The sequence below is a fragment of the Danio rerio genome, chromosome 12 (genome assembly GCF_049306965.1).
Source record: "Danio rerio strain Tuebingen ecotype United States chromosome 12, GRCz12tu, whole genome shotgun sequence".
In the NCBI taxonomy this organism is placed as follows: Eukaryota; Metazoa; Chordata; class Actinopteri; order Cypriniformes; family Danionidae; genus Danio; species Danio rerio.
This window is the reverse complement of record NC_133187.1, coordinates 24,358,264-24,378,654: the sequence shown is the minus strand read 5'-3', so window position 1 is coordinate 24,378,654 and position 20,391 is coordinate 24,358,264. Positions and strand designations below refer to the sequence as shown.

Genomic DNA, 20,391 nt, shown 5'->3' with positions numbered 1-20,391 from the left:
AAAAAAAAAACTCATGGAAAACACCAACCCTCACGTCTTTAAAAACATTAGTTTATTACAGGTTTTCAGGAAAAGTTCATACTGTGCTTTAACACCCATCAATCACCAGTGATCATATTAAATCTTCAGGATGCACCCAAAGTCAAGTAATGCTCAGAACATAGTGTACATTAAGCTTAGTGTTATTAAAAACAAACTTCAACATCGACTTCAATCAGCTTAGAAATTTGAATGTGTGTTAATGTTTAACAGTAACAGGAATTCAGTTTATTAGCAACAATTATTAAAAACAAAACAATCAGAATCTGTAAAGTGTTTGCTTAAACAACCGCATAAGCCTGCGATACTTCATTAACTCATGGAGCTGCCAAATAATGTCAATACTGTGGTTTATTCACATCGCTCTGTTTAGATTGTGCAACTGTGCGTTTTAAACGGTGACATGATTTATGCCATTCTGCTCCAATAGTAGATCAATTCACAGCTCAGTTAATAGTAGTCTAAAGAATGTTATTCACATTTAAATGGAAGACAGTCTACTTAAAAGGATAGTTCACCCCCCAAAAATGAACATTTAGTCACTATTTACTCTCTCTTAAATGGTATCTTTAGAGGTTTCTTCATTCCGTTCAACACAAAAGATTATGAGATTTAAAAGAAAGCTGTAAAGATCGAGTTCCATAGTAGGAAAAATAAATACTATGGAAGTCAATGGTTACAGGTTTCCAGCTTTCTTCAAATTCTTCTTTTAAAATTAAAAAAGAAGTAAAGGAGTAAATTCTGACAGAATTCTTAGCTTTGGGTGAATCATCACTTTAAAGAAATCATGATTAGCATGAACGTGTATTAAATAGCATTCACAGGTTTAAGTCAGACCCACTTAAAGGGAAAGTTCATGTCTATAAAGGGATAGTTGACCAAAAAAAATGACAATTATGTCATAATATGCTGAACTTCTGTTGAACAGGACAGAAGATATTGTCAAGAATGTCTGAAACTGCTTCCTATGGACTTCCAAAGTCTTCTTGTTCCTACTATGAAATTCCATGGCTACCAGATTACAACATTCTTCAAATAATCTTCTTTTTGTTTCCAACAGAAAACACAAAAGATTTGTTACCACTTGAGGAGTATTACATATGAACTGTCTCTTTAAGAAGTTGGTAGGGGGCACCTGTCAGTAATGCCGTCATTCCGCAATCCGTCCATGGCGTATGGAGAAGGCGACGAGACGCTTGTACATGGCGCTGAGCATTACAATCGCAGCTAGCACTATGCCACATATGGCACTGAAGGCCCAGCGAGGTCCCAGGATGGTGTAGAAGTGTGAAACAAAGACAGGCCCGAGGGTCCGCGCGCCACTTCCTGATGCAGTCAGCCATCCCATGTAAACTCCCTGTGTTTGCAAACAATTGGGGAAGTTGGTTAATCGTCATGTTGGTTTGGTTTAAGGATTAGTAGAAAGTGTTTTACCTGTGGTTTGGGCCCCAGTATCTTTGAGTATAAAGTGTAGGACATGACGTTGCATGTGGGATAGCCCACTCCGATCAGGATGTCAGAGGTGATGTACTGTGCGAGATGAATTACAGGGGTGAACAAGCACCAGGTCTGTTCGGACGGGCATCCAATGGGCTCCAGGGAACTGTTTGAGGCTGGGGTGGGTGCCAGTTGTATTGGTGGTATAGTGTTATTCTTAATGTCTGTTGATGAGGAGATGATAAATACAAATGTAATACATTTTTTATGCAATACACACTACCCCCCCAGAGGTTTGGGGTTTATTATGTTCTGTGTTTTAGAGTAGTAGTGTGACATTATTACAATTTAAAATTGCAATTCAGTTTGAATTCAATTTTTAATGTTAATTATTCACTACCCAATCTTCAGTCACATGATTATTCAGAAATGATCAATGGTAAAGGTGCAGTAGGTGATTGTCTTCAGAAACATTTTTTGATGTGCTGGTTGAAAGTCTCTTCACATTCCAATAGTATTGATTAAAGTAAATGATCTAAATGCATTTATATGTATTTTTATATTCTGTGTAAAGCATGATATAAAAAAATGTTCATCCAAATAAATCCCATAATTCTGATAAGTACCCTAAACTGTCTGTCAACAAATGTAGATTCAAACAACCGCGCACCTCTGTTCACGCAGTTCCTATGTTTGTGTGTTCATGTGCACACAAGAGAGTGACAGCAGTAAAATCAAATGCTCAATCAAAACTTTAAAATCCTGAATCAATATTGGAGTTACTTTTGTACGCTAGAGGAAGGATGACCCCTATGGCTGAAGTTTTCTTTTATACTGATAATGTTATGTTTTAAAAGTAGTTTAATCACGCAAAGCTTCTGCAGATTGTGTTATAAATGGGTTGTATGCACAGTAGTGTTGTTCAGCCACCAAAATCTTCCGGCGAAAGATTAATGTAACTATTTTTAGTTTCATAAGGGACCTTTTACAGGTGTGGTTCTCAATGTGGGGGTCGGGAATTGGTGGGGGGGGGGGTGTTATATTTATAGCCACCTATGAGGTTATTGGGGGTCGCAAGTCAATAGCATTGTCATTTTGGGGGTTGCGGGCTGAAAAGTTTGGGAACCCCTGTTTTACAGCACCGATAATGTAGATTTTTATTTAGTTTAACAACAAAACAAATGTAAATAGCGCTATTCCGCCTATCCTGCTATATACTTTAGAACAATGACAACCTGTGAAGTATGCAATTACGGCTTAGTAATAACAGGTTATAAGCAGAAATCCTAAAGGAAATTTCAATACCTTTTGAAGACTTATTAAAGACCACAGAATATTTTAAGACCTCATCACCACAAGTTCTAATCAGTATCAAACCTTTACCTTAGCAAACAGTTGTAGTAAAATAAATCAATGGAGCACAACCATGCAACAGAACTCAGATAAGCTCAGAAGAAACAAAACTTTAGGTGCTTGTTTTCAGCGACAGACTTCATCCACTCTCCAACCAGGAGTACGCAAACTTACATTATTTCCATTTTGTCGTCTGTTTAGCTCTATGGTTTTGTGAAATGTGGAGAGTGTCACATTGTTGCAGATTACGTGACATCACCCAGATAGAGGAGCTTGGCCGGACACGCCCCCGCGAGAACCAATCACGTAGATTGAACACGCTGTTTTTAATATTAGAAAATAAATATACTTGTGGTTTTTTGGAGTCAAACACTTTGGACAACGCTTGAACAAAATTGAAGACCTCGTAAAATGCAATTAAAACTTTTTAATACCTTTTAAGGACCTTAATTATCTCATAATTGATTGATCAACTTTTACTACTTTTTAAGACCCTGCGGACTTCCTAAATAAGTGTGATTAATGTACGCTGTCGGCCAAGCACTAAGCAAACAGTAGTCACAACCCTACTGGGTAGTCTATTGCTGTCTTTAAGCTGTGCATTCATGATATCAGGAGGCGTGGCTTTGGAAGGCAGGGGAGAGACTAAATGCGTTTCAAAGATTTTTTGCTAACCGGATAGCATTTTGACCGCTAAGCTAGCTGCTATTGCACTGCTGGTTAGACCTAAACTGCATTTTGTTGCCTTGTACTTGTACATGTGTAATGGCAATAAAATTGAATCCAATCTAATTAGATTGTTGTTAGCATGTTTGAACTGTTAACTAGAAACCATGTAACCTGTTTATATGTATTAACCAATAATAAATTGACATGTTATTGACTTGTATTAACATGATGTAAGTTAGCAGATTTAAACTTTTCTTTGTTTTTCAGATTCCTTACCTGTCCACTGTATTTTAGGATATTGATTTCCCCATGGCAACAGCATAAAAAACCCTACAAATATGAGAATCAAGCCTCCAAGCAGCAGTGGCCGATCTCCTACCCTGAAAAACAAACTCTGATTTAATCTGAAATCAGATTACTCAGCCTGTAAGTGCAACAAGAGGAAGTCAAATACTAGCAGTCAAATATATGCTTGATTTAGCAGAAGAAAACGCACAAGGGGGATTTATGACTAGTCACAATGAGATCCTATCATTCTGTCCTTCAGTAAAGTACCGTTTCCATTATTAGTCAGAAAAGGCTTCATTTTACAACCAATATGAACAAGGTTTAAAAAAGATGACAAAATAAGTAACTTTATTTGGTTGTGAAAAAACAGCAGGTGTAATACTGAAAAGTATTTTGGATATTACTGGAATTAAGAAATACTGTACAGCAAAATGGTATAGATCATAAAACAGTATATATGTAATAGCCTAAAGTACATCAGTATTAAGCTGTTCAAAATTAAATCGTAAACTTTTTTCTTACCGTGCTGAAACCACTTTTACCACCAGAAAGACGAGGATGGACTCAAAGCCTATGGCAGCCAATATGATGCCATTATACAAAACAGCTTCCTTTCTTGTCCATGCGAACATGTCCATTGACAGAGGAGTAGATATACTGCAGGCAAATGATGCGCATAATTGAAATAAGAGCAAATTAAACGTAAATATGAGTGAAGATTTTAGGATCATCACTTACGTCTCAAACACAGCAAAAATAAAGAGAATGATGAAGAAAAGGACGTTAGATGTGAACACTGCAATATGGTCGATATCACCTTCAACCTCAGGAGGCACATCTACTCGCTCTGAAGGCAGAAAGATGATAGATTACTATAAAATACTTTGCACAATGGCAATGCAAAAATACACAGTTAAAATCACCACTTTTCTGCAATCTATTTTCATTCATTTTCCTTCAGCTTAGTCTGTTATTTATGCAGTGGAATGAACCGCCAACTATTCAAGTATGATTTCCGCAATGGATGCTCATCCAGCCACAACCCAGTACTGGGAAACAACCACACACTAAGGCCATTTAAGATCATACAGTTCACCTATACTGCTTGTCTTTGGATTGTGAGTAGAAACCAGACTGCCAAGATGTGTGAAGAATAGGGCTGCATGGTATTAGAAAAATCTGATGTTGCAAGATTTTATTTTTCTTTAATAAATATTGCGATACAAATTCAGTTTTACAAAATGGTTTGAATAGCAATGTTTGATGGTTTTCTTGGGAATCTAACAGTATTCAGGTACACAAATTGAATCATCCAATGCAAAAAAGGTTCTTCTTACTTTACTTTGTCTTGTTTCTAGTCCAAGTTTCGAAATATTCTCGTATCAAGTAAAATTATTGTTTTGTTTTCCTTAAAACAAGTAAATAATAGGTAACAAGTGAAATAATCTTGTTTTTGCTTTAAAATGTAGATGTTTGGACTAGAAACAAGACAATAATTAAGAAAAAAATTGAAAAAGTAGGAAAAGTTTTTTTTTTTTTGCATAAATAATATACATTCCATATAAATACAGTAATTAAATTCTGTAGCTCCTGATCAACTAAGACTCAACACTGCATATATTGCAATGTGACTATTGTGATATCGATGCTGAAACAATATATTGTTCATGCCTTGTGGAGAACATGCAAACTAGATGCAAACAAAATCTTCTTGCTGTGAGGTGACAGTGCTAACCACTGAGCCACTGTGACACCACAATCTATTTTACAAACAACTATTTTTAATTTCAGTATCTAATCATTTAACAGTTGATCAATCAATGACTCAAGCATACAAATTTAAATCAGTGTTTTTTTGGGGGGAAGATGCTCTCTAATGATTCAGAATGATTTGAACAAATGATTCAGAGGCAAACGCATGTTTAATATTTTATTGAAACTGATAACTTAATTTCTTTCAAAATGTCATTTACTCTAATGTGATCACTACTTTCAATATCAGTGTTTATACCTGACCTATAAACTTATCTAGCGTATCTGTGGCAATTTAAATGGGTGTGTATTGGGTGGGTGGCTAAAGAATTCAAAAACATTTATGGTTCTTGCCTTCTGGAGTGTAGTTAATTGGACGGATCCTGTTCCCATGGTCATCCACAGAGTGCTCCCTAAATCAATAAAAGCTTGTTAAATTCTGTAGATTGCTTTATTTAAATCAAGTACATAGTGTGCAAAACTGTGTTTTAAAATAAATAATTAAGAAAAATAAACAATAATAAATTAATAAATAATAAAGTCTTAAAATCACATAGTGTTTTAATATTTAAAATCTGTAACACGTGACATATCACAAATATTTTGATGTCTTTGAAAATTCAAACATGAGCCGAAAACAGAGACAATCGACTCCACAACCCAGCAGGCGGGAATGCGGAAAAAACAGCTCCCTTTCTTTCCTCCATTTACATTTGGAGAAAATGTAATCCTCCTCTACATACTGTACTCAAACAAAATGGTCATTTCAAAGTCTGAATGTTCTAAATCTACCCATGTGACTTTATCTATCATGTTTGATATTAATTGAAATGTCTCAGTGCGACTGGTATAAGGGTCTCATTCCCTCAGAAATAGGCATAATCAAAACAATAAATATATAACTTCAGGTATCTTTTGAACCACTGTGATGTGTGTGCCTTTGCTATACGCAGAAACTCTTCCACTAAATGCAAATGCCTTTTATTATTTACACACCCCTTTCCTTGAGGGGATTCTTGGATTTTTCTACAAAAGGGAAAGTTTCTAAAATGTTCGGGGCGATTCTATTATCCAGATCAGCCCATAGCGTGGAACTTCATGTTCCACGCTATGTATGTTTTGAAGTCAGGTATGCATCTTTTAATCTTGAATTTATCTTTGAGAATTTGATGTCTTGTATTGATCGTTTATGAATTGACTGAATGAATTGGCATAATACACATTTACCTGGCTATTAAATTGTTATGTTTTGAATAATTCAAACGGAGTTCGTGTTAGTGGATTACGTTAAGTACATAACAGCACAAGCCCCTATACAGGTTAGTAACGAACTAAAACACAGTAGACGGAGCAGCGTGGCAAGCTATACAATGTTCTTAGAGCTCCGACTAACACATTGGCATTAATTCATGTATACTTAGACTATAAAAGGTTATCTAAGGAGATAGACCTTCATCTTTTAAACTTATAATACTATTTGGATAGTATAGTGATTACTCAAAGTTACTAATAGTTTAAGTATGACTGCTCTGCTTAATTCTATAGTAATGATCAATATATGACTAAATAGCTCAGTTTGATTTAGGATATAGCAGCTCTATGGAGGCAGCATAAAAATTATCCTAATCTGAGTAAGTAGGGTTCTGCCCTTTTAGGATAGCGTCAATCGCCACTGTTTAGTGACCAAGACTGACACGCTTTTGCTTAAGAGATTGCATACTCGGCCGGTACAAGACTCAGGATGTTATAGGAATTTGAATGAACGAGAATTACATACAATAAGGAATCTAGATTATTCAATCATAATCTAAAGCAATGTTAAAGAAAACAAAATAACTTTATCAATGTTATATAAATGGAGTCAGATAAAACTCCATTTATATATATAGATATATTATATAAATATAGATATAAATATATTTATATATATAAATATAGGATAAATATATTGATATTCTAAACCACCTCATACTAAAATTGTAGTCAGATATGAGTTAAGTTCAAAGTAAATCAACATTGTGCACTGGAAAGACCGAACAAGCAGTGAACCTTCGTCCACCAGTAGACACCGTCATTGGACTAGCTGGCTGGACCTTACAATGCTATCATGCAGTATTACTACAGTGCAGGTGTCAAATGCTGTAAAAGACTTGGGTTGATTATTACCTCAAGACTAAAATAACCAGCAGAATGTTAATGACCCCAAAGCAGGCCGCCAACAGCGCTGGAGCTGTGTACATGTTAACCTGAAGCTTGATGACATCCACACTCACGCCGGTTTCTCCAATGAATGACAAAACAGCCTGCAGAGCTGGAGAAAACAAATTATGTTAATTCCCTTCATGTAAGGGGCTATATGTAAAAATGTGTATGTAGTTAAAACAGAGAGCCTCTCTTTCCTTTTTATGATAATTGAAACCAATGCTTATAGCAGTCTTACTAACTTAAAACACCCAATTCAGATCATCAGCTCATTAACAGAGAGATCTATGATCCTTGTGTCAAATAATAGAGACATACAAAATGTGCAGGGCGGGGGGCCTGAGGACTGAAATTAAGAACCACTGCCTTAAAGAATGTTGAAGATAATCCAGAAAGAGCTATTCTGTACTTTGCTGTCACTGTCAAACAAAGAGAAGAATTCTAACATCCAAAACAAACAAAAGGAGCTTCAGGGGTAAATAATGTGTCTGTACTTTTTGGATATGGATTCTGTAAATTATGCAAACAAATCATCAGTCCGAGGCACTTGAAAAAACATTGAAAAAAAAGTTCAAGTCTATGTGAACTTGATGTTGCTGAGATTTTTATTTTAGTATGTTGATGTACTGTATTTCCAACTGAAACTAAATCTTGTGTAGGTTGTGGTGCTTTCTTTGCAGAGCATTCCCTCACATAGATATTTACATATTCATATTTATATTGAAGGATTCGGATTTCTGCCTTCCAATCCATCTCAGCCAGTTTCTCATTATTTTTTTATTAAAGATGATTATTGAATAATGAATAAGTTAACACACAATGCTTTATGTAAGAATGTTCAGTGCATTTGCCTGTCTCTTTGTGACTATTTTCAGGAGCCACCAAACTAGGTCAGAGGTCACGGAGACCTCAAGTGAAACGGAAGGGCTAAGGACTAAAAACAACTGTTTCAATTGTTATTTCTATGTGATAATACTATCTAAAATGTCTATAGTGATTTTGTTTGGCTGAGAGTACACACAGCCTTGGATAAAAAAAAAAAAACTGTCTGGAGCTGTAAACAGTCTGATGGATATCTGATGTTTATATGCTTAAGATATTGTTCAGAATTGTACGCATGCATCTATGTGAAAACTTTCCTAGTCTATTTGTGTTTTACCCAATCAGGTAAGAACACCTACATGTAGGTAATGACGTTATGTGAGAGTATAATTGTTATTGATTTGTGGTTGTAAGCAGAGCGGCCTAGGAACTCATTGCGAGTGTTGAAGCTGGCTTCTGCGGATGAAACTGCAAACTATCTTCAGTAAACTTAATTTATTTATTTGAATCTCTGACTCCGGCTCTTCTTCATCTGACAGAATGGTCATTTTTTTGGGTTAAAACTGTAAATAATCCCAAAACAATATTTACATATATCTATGATTCCCTCATAGCAAACTAGCGGCAAAAGGGGTTTGGTTGAGAACATTGAGATACAGTTGCTATGGAAGCCCTTAAGTTGAATAATAAACATTTAAAATTCTGATTTCAGATGAACTTTTAAAAGCCTTTATTCACATTGATCCAATATTAGAAATAGTACACAAGCAATTACTCGTTGCAATAACTTGCCTTCATTAGAGTAACAAATGATATTTTTGCAATATACTGCAAGTAACATGCTTTAAATACTTTACACAGACCTGGGCCAAGTATAAAGCCGAGAGCTTGACAGGCACTCATGTTTGCCATTGCACTGGTTCTTTCCTTCAGGGAAGTGGCACCAGCCACATAGGACCTCACCACTGCTACATTACCTGGAGGACAGAAAGACACAGCAAAGAAATCAAATGCTTTGACTTTGTTTGATGAGTGTTTGTTCTGCATCTGCAAGTGAGGCATAGTTGTACAAATAAACATTTTATTGAATATTATTTTGCTATTCAATCATAATCTTATAAAAATCTATAATTGTATAAAAATTCATATTGCAAGGAATCTGTACGATTTAAAAAAAACTGCATTTATCAAAAAATTACATTTATTTTAGTGGTGACAAGGCTGAATGTTGTTGAATCTTGCTGATTTGGTGCTCGAAAAACATTTGACCATTTTATATCATCAATTTGCATAATTATTGTACCATTCACTGTTTATATGAAGTCCTGATAAACATTTTTCAGCATTGTGATGTGAAAAGAACGTTTTAAAAGACAGCATTTATGTGAAATACATCACAAATATATTTACTGTTACCTTTGATCAATTTAATATATTCTACATGCATGTATTAAATTCTTTCAAAAAAAAGTCTTTTTACCTGCTCCGATACCCACAAATGTGCGAGCCAAGAGCATGTGAATCTGGTTGTGTGAGGGAGGTAAGTAGACATAGGAGTAGTAAATGTTGGCTGAGACATTAATGAATATAGAGCAGACTAGAGGCTCCCGTCGAGGCCTGTGATTGGACCACAATCCAAAGAAGGGTGAGGCCACCATCTGACCCAAACTGTATGCAGCAACCACCCATCCCAAAAAACTGGCATCTGCACTTTCATCGATCTAAAAAGACATAGCATGATTAATGAACTTACAATATACAGACCAACAGGGACTTGGCAGTTCAATTAAACATTTGTAAATATAACTAATTAATCAGTTTTTAACATTTTGTAACTTTTTCAACTTTTTAAACATCAACGTTTAAATTAAAATGTGATTTTAAAAGTTAATTAGAAATGGCACTGTTCTTAAAAAGTTAAAACAAAACTGCTGTACTTAAATGTAAAGTATTATCATAAGTAATAATACCAGATGGGTCCCAATTGGGACAGCCCAGGTGGGTTCTTCCAAGTATTGAGTCCCATTCAATATATATATATATATATATATATATATATATATATATATATATATATATATGTGTGTGTGTGTGTGTGTGTGTGTGTGTGTGTGTGTGTGTGTGGGTGCGTGCGTGCGTGCGTGCGTGCATGCGTGCGCTTTCAAAACTAGTGCATTAACGCAAGTGATTAATTTGAAATTTAACTGCAATTTTTTTTCTCCTGTTGTGGTCAACGTGTGTTCAACATGCAAAGAAATATGGATAAGACCAAGGAGACATGTTTATCATTAACAAGCTATCCAGCGTTTCCTCCAGAGTTTTATCTGATTTTGTATGTTTCATCTTTTAATCTTTCGACTTAATTCTTCATGGCATAAATTCAACAAGTTACTGGAAATATTCCCCAGAGATTTTGGTCCACATTGGCCTGTTATACTGCTGGAAGTATCAGAAGATGGGTGCACTGTGGTCACTGTGGCAATCCCAGGTGGGTCCCACGTGGGCCATCCCTGGTGGGTCCCACATCGGCCATCCTATCTTGGTGGATTCAGGGCACGAACCCCAGTAAATGCTTTGAGGTACAATTTACTTTATATGCAAGTGTATTTATTAAAAGTGGTAATCCCGGAATAAAGATGTTATTCTCTATTTGCAACAGATAAAAGCAATGTAGTTGAATCAAAAAGCAAACAGCATGTGCGCAGAAAAAATATATACCTATTACTATTATATTATAATATTTAATATTGTCAGCCACTTTAAACATAATGAATAGTTTGAACAATAACACATGGGTAAAACAAAAAGTTAAATAAAACGTCAAAGTTTAAATAAAAATGTGATTTTAAAAGATAATTAATAAATGGCACTGCTCTTAAAAAGTTAAAAGAAAACTGCTGTACTTAAATGTAAAATATTATCATAAAGTAGCCTAGTCATTAAAACCTGCAAATGTTTCTTGGACCTCATAAATATAGGTTAATGTATGTCATAATATTCATATATAATTCTGTTAAATAAATTTTAAAATATGTTGCATGTGTATATGTCTTATTTGTATATCTTTGAAATCTAAATATTAACTTGTATTTTAAATATATGACATGGATTTACATATTTAAATTAGAAATTTGATCTGCTTACTGCTTGTTAGAGTAGGCAAGGTGTGTCGGAGAAGCAAGTGAATAAACTATACCTGTCAACATGGATAAAAAATACGAGATACGCCCCCAACAACCGTGGGGGCGTATGGGGAGATAAATAATCTCAAATGATAGAATACATAACAAACATTAGAAAAATGAAAATAAAATAAAAAGTTAAGCCTATTAAATTCAATTTCCTGATCACATCGTTGTTATCGTACGCATCAAAGGGTTAAACGCGTGTTCATTTTTTTACTTGAATTATACAGCGATTGCTCCGTGTACCACTAGAAGGAAGCTTGCGTCCTACTTGTGGTACATGTACCAAAGTTTGAGAACCACTGGCCTAAGGGACAGAAATTCTAAACAATTGTTAAAAAAAAGAATAATAATAACTTAAAACAACACTATAACGTAACGTAATAATGTAAAATAACATAATAAGGTAAAAAAGCACTCACTTATTATCCTTATTGTACAAAATAATTATACATTTAATCTTTGTTAAGGTGTTTTTTATTGCTTGACATCCTGCTATGTGACTATTGCGGAATTGCACATTGTGCACATTCATCAATGCTGAAACGATATATAGTGCAGCCCTTATTGATGCGGATTGACACTAATCCGCTTGTTAAGTTTGACGTCACGTGAAGCGGCTTCATGGGTCCAAGTGCTATTTCAAACTGTATAGGACACTCATCAAATGGTAATAACAAACATTTACAAAGCGATGTAATACTTTCGAAAATCACAATTACAATATATTTGTCCATGCCTAATATCAGATAGCAAGAAAGTGAATCATTTTTTATAAGTTGTTACAATTTTGTATTTGTGATGCAGCAAGTCCAGAGACTGATGTGTAGACTATATAAAATTCACTTCTATAAAATTCACTTTAATGTGTGAAACGACTAAAAAGTGGTCATAAACAAATATTTTCTCAATTCAAATGAGTAGCGACTTGGACTCAAAAACCATTCACTTCCATGCGTCACTGATATGTCACGACTTAACAAGCAGATAAACCTTTGCAGGACAATGGTCCTCCAGTAGCGAAGGTGCCCATCGCTGCTCTTCATCTCATACTTCTGCAAAGTCTGCACAGGAGATTTATTTAGGGAACAAATCTTCAAATTCAAACCTCAACAGATGGTTAGACTGAAATTCACTGAATTTAAAACTGAGAAGTCGAGTTTCCGTTGAGCAGCTCATCATTCTAAGAAACGTTTCTTTGAAATGAAATGCATATACTGTATCTACTTCCCTTTCTCACTTCGATTTATTCAAGACAAACATAGCACAGGTAATGCTTTGCATTAAAACTAAATTCTAAGAATTCTAATAACACTTGACTCAAATAGCAAAATATTATTATTAACTGAATGGTAAGTTACTTACTGATATTTTCACATCTTTCAAAGGACATGTCTGTCCTATTTTAAGCATAAAGTTTAAGCATAAAAAGTAATTTTTAATACAAATTAATAAACAAAACAAACAACACAAATTCCTGTAAATCAAACAAAAGAATTCTGCTAGTAAACACCACAATTGTGGGTTTGATTTACAATGCATGAGCTTATAAAACATTTAACTTCCTAAGTACAATGAAATAGGGTATATGCACAGCTAGTGTTTATTCCCATACCGATAAACATCTGGTGAATGGTTATTGTGAGTTTTTCAATTTTATAGGGTTCCTTTAACAGCATCGATGTTGTAATTAAAATATAATCAGTTAGAAAGACTTCAGCATTCATTTAGTAGTTTAAGCGTAAAACGAGATGAAAAGCCGTTTACACGCAAGCGCCCATCAGGATCAGCCGGCTACCGCAGAAACTCCACTGAAAATACTGGGGTAAAATAAATGTTCATATTTTAAAGACATGGCATGTAAAATTTTTATTTAATGCAGTGCTTCTTGTACATTCTGAGAACCACTTTATATTGTTTATTAATCAGGCAGTGGAGATTGTTGATTTTCTTTTTTAAAACAGACCTTTAAATGGGCTGATTTTGTAACAGCATACAGCTCACCAGAAGCACTTGACTCATGTTACAGAAAATTAAAAGTCCTTCTGCATACAACTCATATTTAATATGTAACTGCAAATAACTTACTTTCTTCAGATAGGGCCAAATTGAAGTGATGACAATCGTAAAACCTAAAAAATAAAAATGCTATTACTAATACATACATTGTATGCCCCTTTATTTTGTACTAAACAACAATGCAATTAACCTGCAAATAATGCAAATAACAATTAATCTGTTACCTAGGAAAACGGCTTTGCATACAGCATGCTTCTAATTACACCTATATTGCTTTTATGAGGTTTGAAGGCATAAAATGTGGAATTGCACAGTTAAACACGTCCTGACACTGCAAAATGATTTGGCAAGTTACAGCAGGTTTTCCACTCTAAACTGAATGGCTATTTTGAAGTTCATTGAACCAGACTGCAAAATGCATCTTCACAAAAGCTGCAAGGCAAATGTTAACTGATCTGACAAGTAATGTTGATGTGCAAACATGTTTTTCTCTTACCAACACTGCTAAGGAACATGGTAAAGTACATGACTCTGATGGACCTCCATCTGCTTCTGTCAGTATCTCCATCACTTAAAATAAAAAAGGAAAAGTTTTACATTTAAGTCTACATCATTTCAATTATTCCGTGCATTTAATTGATAGTTAACTCAAGCATTTACTACAATTTAAGTTGTTATAAACCTTTATGAGTTTCTTTCTTATGCTGACCAGTAGAGAATACATTGTGAAGAAAGCAAAATACATGTAACCACTGACTTCCAAAGAAGAACGAATAATGTGGAGGTCAGCTTTCTTCAGACTATCTTCCTTTGCATTCAACAGAAGAAAGAAATTCAGACAGATTTTACACACGTGAAAAGTAAATGACTGAATTTTAATTTTTAGATGAACTGTCCCTTTATATCTGAATTACGACAAAGGCTCCTTATATATGCAAGCTATTAAATTGAGGTAAAGTTGGTATATTCGCACATTCTGACTTTCTCCTTAATAATATCATTTCAGAAAAGTATTCTTTGCAAAACCTAAATAGTGAACTTGTATTAGCATCCAATGACTATCAAATTAATTACAACATTGTTCATGGTCAATTAAATAGTGCTAATGTTGTTGTGAAGTCATACTTGCATGTGATTTCAGACCCAATATTCAACGTACCATAGTAAACAATATAGAAAGCATGTCACTAGTTGTCACTGGATGAATGTGCGAATATAAAACCAACTTTACCTCAATTAAACCATTATGAGTTTCTTTCTTATGCTGAACAGTGGAGAAGATATTGTGACAAAAGCTGAAAACCTGTAACCGATGACTTCCAAAGAAGTAAGAATGAACAATATGGACGTCAAAGGTTTTCAGCTTTCTTCAGAATATCTTACTTTGCTTTCAAAAGAAGAAAGAAACTCAAACCGATTTTACACAAGTGAAGGATGAGTGAATGACAGAATTTTCAATTTTTTGGTGAACGGTCCCTTTAAATCTGAATTGCGACAACGGCTCCTAATAAATGAAATATATTACATTGCGAAAAAGTTGGTTTTATATTCGCACATTCTGACTTTCTCCTTAATAATATCATTTCAGAAAAGTATTCTTTGCCAATCCTAAATGGTGAAATTGTATTAGCAGCCACTGACTATCAAATTACAACATTGTTCATGGTCAAATAAATAGTGCTAATGTTGATATGAAGCCATGCTTGTATGTTATTTCAGACCCATTATTCAAAGTACCATGGTAAGTTAAACAATATAGAAAGCATGTCACAAGTTGTCACTGGATGAATGTGCGATATAAAACCAACTTTAACCCAATAGATATTATTCATATCTCTCCTCGTTGAGCCTAATCTATTTTAGACGTATCATGTTATGAGCATTAGTGACAAAAGTGCCCTTGTGACGTGGAACACTGGCAACATTGTTAAGTTTGAATTCTTTAACGAAGCCAAATACTTTCATTTCATAAATTCAGAACATTTATAACAGTCCTGATATACGTTATTATATCATTCACGTTACAAATTATACAGTTATCACACGTTAACGTTACCTTATAATCTCGTCTCTGAGAAGCGGAGTGTTTTCACCGGACTCCTCAAGTGGCATTATTATTAGTGACTAAGCAGCTTCTGGAAATGAAACGACGAGTTCATTGAAGCGCAGTTCTTGTTGTTTATAATTACTTCAACATGACTGAAAACTGTCTGGAGCTGCACGGTACGTATGTCGAAAACGCCTGCAGATCGATGTATAATATTCCCATTGTAGCGGTTTGGAGCAGAGCAGTGTTGGAGTAATTTAGCGTTATTCCGAAAGGCGCCGTCTAAAGTCCATTGGTGTTGTTGATTCAGCTTAAACTTGAAACACACGTGAACAGCGAGAAACCATAGAGAAACAGAAAAACAACCGCTGAGACTTCAAAATAAAAGCCCTTCAGCATCGTCAAAAGAGTAGTATGTTTAATAATGTTCAGATGCGCATTTCACCAATAAGCAAGGTAAGCGGCTGCTTAGGATCCCCAAATGAATACATAGAATTAAAAATTATACATAGAAATTATATATAACATAATTTTCTATTATATTTTTTATGACGAGGGTCTAAGAAAGTAAAAGTTTAATGTTTGTTACATCTGCGCGGATGTGTCCCCCACCCTGAATCAAGTCTAGCAGTCAACTTAGGTAAAGATTTATTTTTAAAAACAAAATGGTTAATATATCATTTTTAGTTGTGAATTCATTTTAAGAAAACAAATAATTTAAAAAGATTTACAAGATGCTTTACATGTTGATATTATTGTTTTGCACTAAGACAATGTGTAGAAAAGGTGACTGAGTGATATAAGACAAAAACAGCTAAATAAATCAATTAAAATAAAGTGCAAAAGGTGCATTTTAGAATTTCATGGCCTGGAACTACTTGGGGACCACGAATCACTAAATCTGCCCCGTTAATATTTGTAATGAACTTATCGGTTTTAACAAAAGTGAAATTATTGTTGTGCAATACAGCTTTTTAAAATGCACTAACATGCATTTTAATTATTTATTCATGCATTTATTTTCTTTTCGGCTTAGTCCCTTTATTAATCCGGGGTCTCCACAGCGCAATGAACCGGCAACTTATTCAGCACATGTTTTACGCAGCGTATGCCCTTCCAGCTGCAACCCATCTTTGGGAAACATCCACACACACACTCATATACTATGGACAATTTAGCCTACCCAATTCAGCTGTACCGCATGTCTTTGGACTGTGGGGAAAACCGGAACACCCGGAGGAAACCCACACGATCGCAGGGAGAACATGCAAACTCCACACAGAAACGCCGAGGCTCGAACCAGTGACCCAGCGACCTTCTTGCTGTGAGGCGACAGCACTACCTACTGCGCAGCAAACATGTTTCAATATGAATTCATAAACCACTCCCAGGTATTTAAAGCACTGAAATGCTGTTCTGTCTCATAACTGTACAAAGATAACATAACTAATATCTTGTTTTATCAACACACCTGTACAAACTGTAAGCTGAGCAACTAGCAGAAAATGATACAATAAACTGGTTGTTAATAGAAAGGCATGTACAACATGAAAAAATACTATAAAAAATACTACTAAAAATACTACTGTGTATTACATTTAGTGTTGTGTGTAATCAGTTACAAAGAAACTAGTTACTGTAATTAAATGACTTATCTGCTTAAAATAAGAGATTTATTTTAATATTTAGGTACTTGAATTAAATGTAAATTTAATGACCCCCTTGCTTTAAACATTGTACATAATGCTAAATGAATCAGTACAGGGAAGTAGAGTAATTGTATTTATTTTAAAACTATTTGCTATACAAATATATTTTGCAGAATAATATTTATATATTTTTTACTAAAGATTACATTTTTCAAGACAATTGCATTTGCTTAAGAAAATATACATTTAATGTAAAATGAATGGTAATATGGTGTGTATGAAATATGGTATCATTACCTTTAAATGTTTTGTTGATTCATATATTGTTAAACAAGTATAACTTTTTAAACTGAAGCTAAAAGAATTATTTGACTCAAATCTAAGGAATTAAGTTTAATTTATTATTTTATTAACTATTGTGAACTTATTTTAACTATTTACTATTTTTACTGCAGTAATTTACTCTGATGTAGTTTGTTTATATAAATACCGTTGTTGTATTAAGACTGCAACTATAGAAATACCACAACAGATTAATTTAAGTAAATTACTGATATGATTCAAAAACACTATAGTATTTACTATAAATCACTATAGTGTTTTTTTCCAAGCCAAGTGGCACTAAATTAACAAATTCAAACCTAAAAAAGATCTGATAAAACTAGTCAAACATCTAAGTTATGACTGTAAGACTTGTCATTTTCCAGGGAAAATCAAGATTCAAGAACCAGTTCCTCCACCTTCTGGTGGTAAATTGTTTGACAGCAAACAGTGCAATCAAAACAAATCATTTACAACCCAAACTCCAGAAAAGTCGAGGCGTTTTTGTAAAATGCAATAAAATCGTGCTATCCACTGCGTCACCGTGACACCATCATCAAATATCCAAATAAAAATGTTTTGAAGCACTCTATAATAAGCAGGTAAATTATTGATACATGAGGGCTTTAATGTTGGGTATAAAATGAGCATCTCAGTATTTGCAAGTAAAGCAGGATCATGGCTCATTATTTTGTGGTAAAAGTGTGTTTCAAACAAACAAATAAATTTTTAAAAAATCACATTTTTCAACGTCAAATCACAATTAAGTAAAATATTTTACCAGCTATTATATTTAACATTGTGAAAACATTGAGGAAAACCAGAGAAATCGCAATCTGTATAGAGTAAGGCAGGAACCCCATTTGAATGTGCTCCAGCTTTGAGCCTCAGATAGCACTGCATGAAGAACAAACATGTTGTGTTGTTAAATAAAGCCACATGAGTTCAGGAGAACTTGAGCTCAGGAGCTCAGGAAAAAACATTGTCACTGAACACAGTCTGATCCTGCACATACTTGAATGTTTGTTAATAGTGAAAGTTGTACATCAGTTGTGTGCAGTAGTGATGCAGCTGGTTCTCAGGGCCAGAGTTGAACTCTGATAATCAAGAACACACTGGAGATGTGTGCTGGACTCAGAGGAGTTCATGTTTTAGCTTGCTTCTGAAAGTAAAAAAACAGACATTGAGATCCCAGTCTCAAAGTTCAGAGAGACGATCCAGTCTGTCTTAAAGCATATATGTAAAAGAGGAATAGCAGAGCAAACAGTATGGGTGTGAGAAATGTCTGCACAAGTATCGTTATAAAGGCATATTGGCAGAATTCAGAAACATATACTGACATCATAATGACATCTTTCATGGTAATTTTATGGTTATTAGATTGCTCAAAAAGTGTGCTTGTAAAACTTGAACAGTTTCAATCATCAATTTCTAGATGATTAAATATTGTTTTAAAAGGAGTGTGTGGCAGCCATCACAATCTAAATTTATTCATATTTCCATAATACAATAAATTTGCTTGTTGAAAAAAAATGTTTCTTTGTACTTTCGACAATTAAATAAAAGTTAACAAAAATGAGCAAATTGCATGTTTATGACTTTGTTGCATGATAAAAAACATCCTCAACTTTTCTGGAATTCGAGTTGAACAATACAATACAATACAAAATGACTGTTAAGACTCATGAAGAAACTAAACAGGATTTGATAAATAGATGTGTCTGCAATTTTGCTGATGAATTCAGCAGAATGAATGATCAATACAAATTTTCAACTATGTAAATACCTTAGGAGAACAAATCACATGGGAGTGAAGATAATGGGATGTAAGATTTTCTGTCAATGAGGCAAAGAAGAAGGCAAGCAGATGAGACACAGTTTGATTTATATCCTGTTGATCTACTTACTTGTGTATGAAGTGGCTTTATCAGCTTTGACCCAAATCTAAACAAAGCAGAGTGAATGTAAATGGCCTCATACAGTAATAATCTTTGTCCCAAAAATGTTCTCTTTAAACATTTTCCTTCCTTTTTTCATTTCTTTTTAAGAAAGAAGAATCATTATAACAATGATAAATTATAAAATACTTTTTATGCCATGTTACAAAATGCATAGCCTAATGCTAAACCTAATTTCCAGTCGAATAACAACGTTAATATAACTGTTGTAAGGAAAGTTCTTAACTCAGTTTGAAGTTTTGCAGTATTGCAGCATCAGCACCACCCAGCGTAACAATCAAAAATAGTCTTTATTGTAACAAACCTTGTTATGAAAACCGGGGTGGTTTCTTTCCAGTCCGTGTGATTCATTCTGGACAGATTTATTAGTGTCTTCGAGAAGCAAAATCATTCGATATGATAGTTATAGTTGGTAATTATGAAATTAACATGCTCCCAAAGATATATTTATAAGTTAAGTTAAAGTTAAAACATGAATAAGTTTTGTCCAGAGACAGTTTCACCACATCTGAAAAAATGTCCCGCCCTTGGTTGGAAGCGAGAATGTGATTGGTTACATCACTTAGAAGATGAACTGTTTGAACAATCCTATAGGTCAGCTCTCCTGCTCTTCAGGAAAGTCTGTGAAAACGGAACTAAATTAAGGATTG

The 20,391-nt window shown here is 34.3% G+C and overlaps 1 protein-coding gene across 3 annotated transcripts; it reads right to left on the bottom strand.

Moving 5' to 3' along the window:
• Nucleotides 1-35: 35 nt before the first annotated feature.
• mfsd8 (major facilitator superfamily domain containing 8) lies at nt 36-20,270 on the bottom strand. Of its 3 annotated transcripts, XM_073917732.1 has the most exons (13): nt 20,046-20,270; nt 19,691-19,727; nt 14,263-14,336; nt 13,836-13,879; nt 10,043-10,283; nt 9,426-9,539; nt 7,705-7,849; nt 5,893-5,951; nt 4,525-4,633; nt 4,309-4,443; nt 3,775-3,878; nt 1,474-1,700; nt 36-1,396 (listed from the first exon to the last, which is right to left on the bottom strand). In XM_073917732.1, the coding sequence occupies exons 3-13, from the start codon at nt 14,291-14,293 to the stop codon at nt 1,190-1,192; spliced, it is 1,416 nt and encodes a 471-aa protein (XP_073773833.1). In that variant the 5' UTR covers nt 14,294-14,336; nt 19,691-19,727; nt 20,046-20,270; the 3' UTR covers nt 36-1,189.
• Nucleotides 20,271-20,391: the final 121 nt, after the last annotated feature.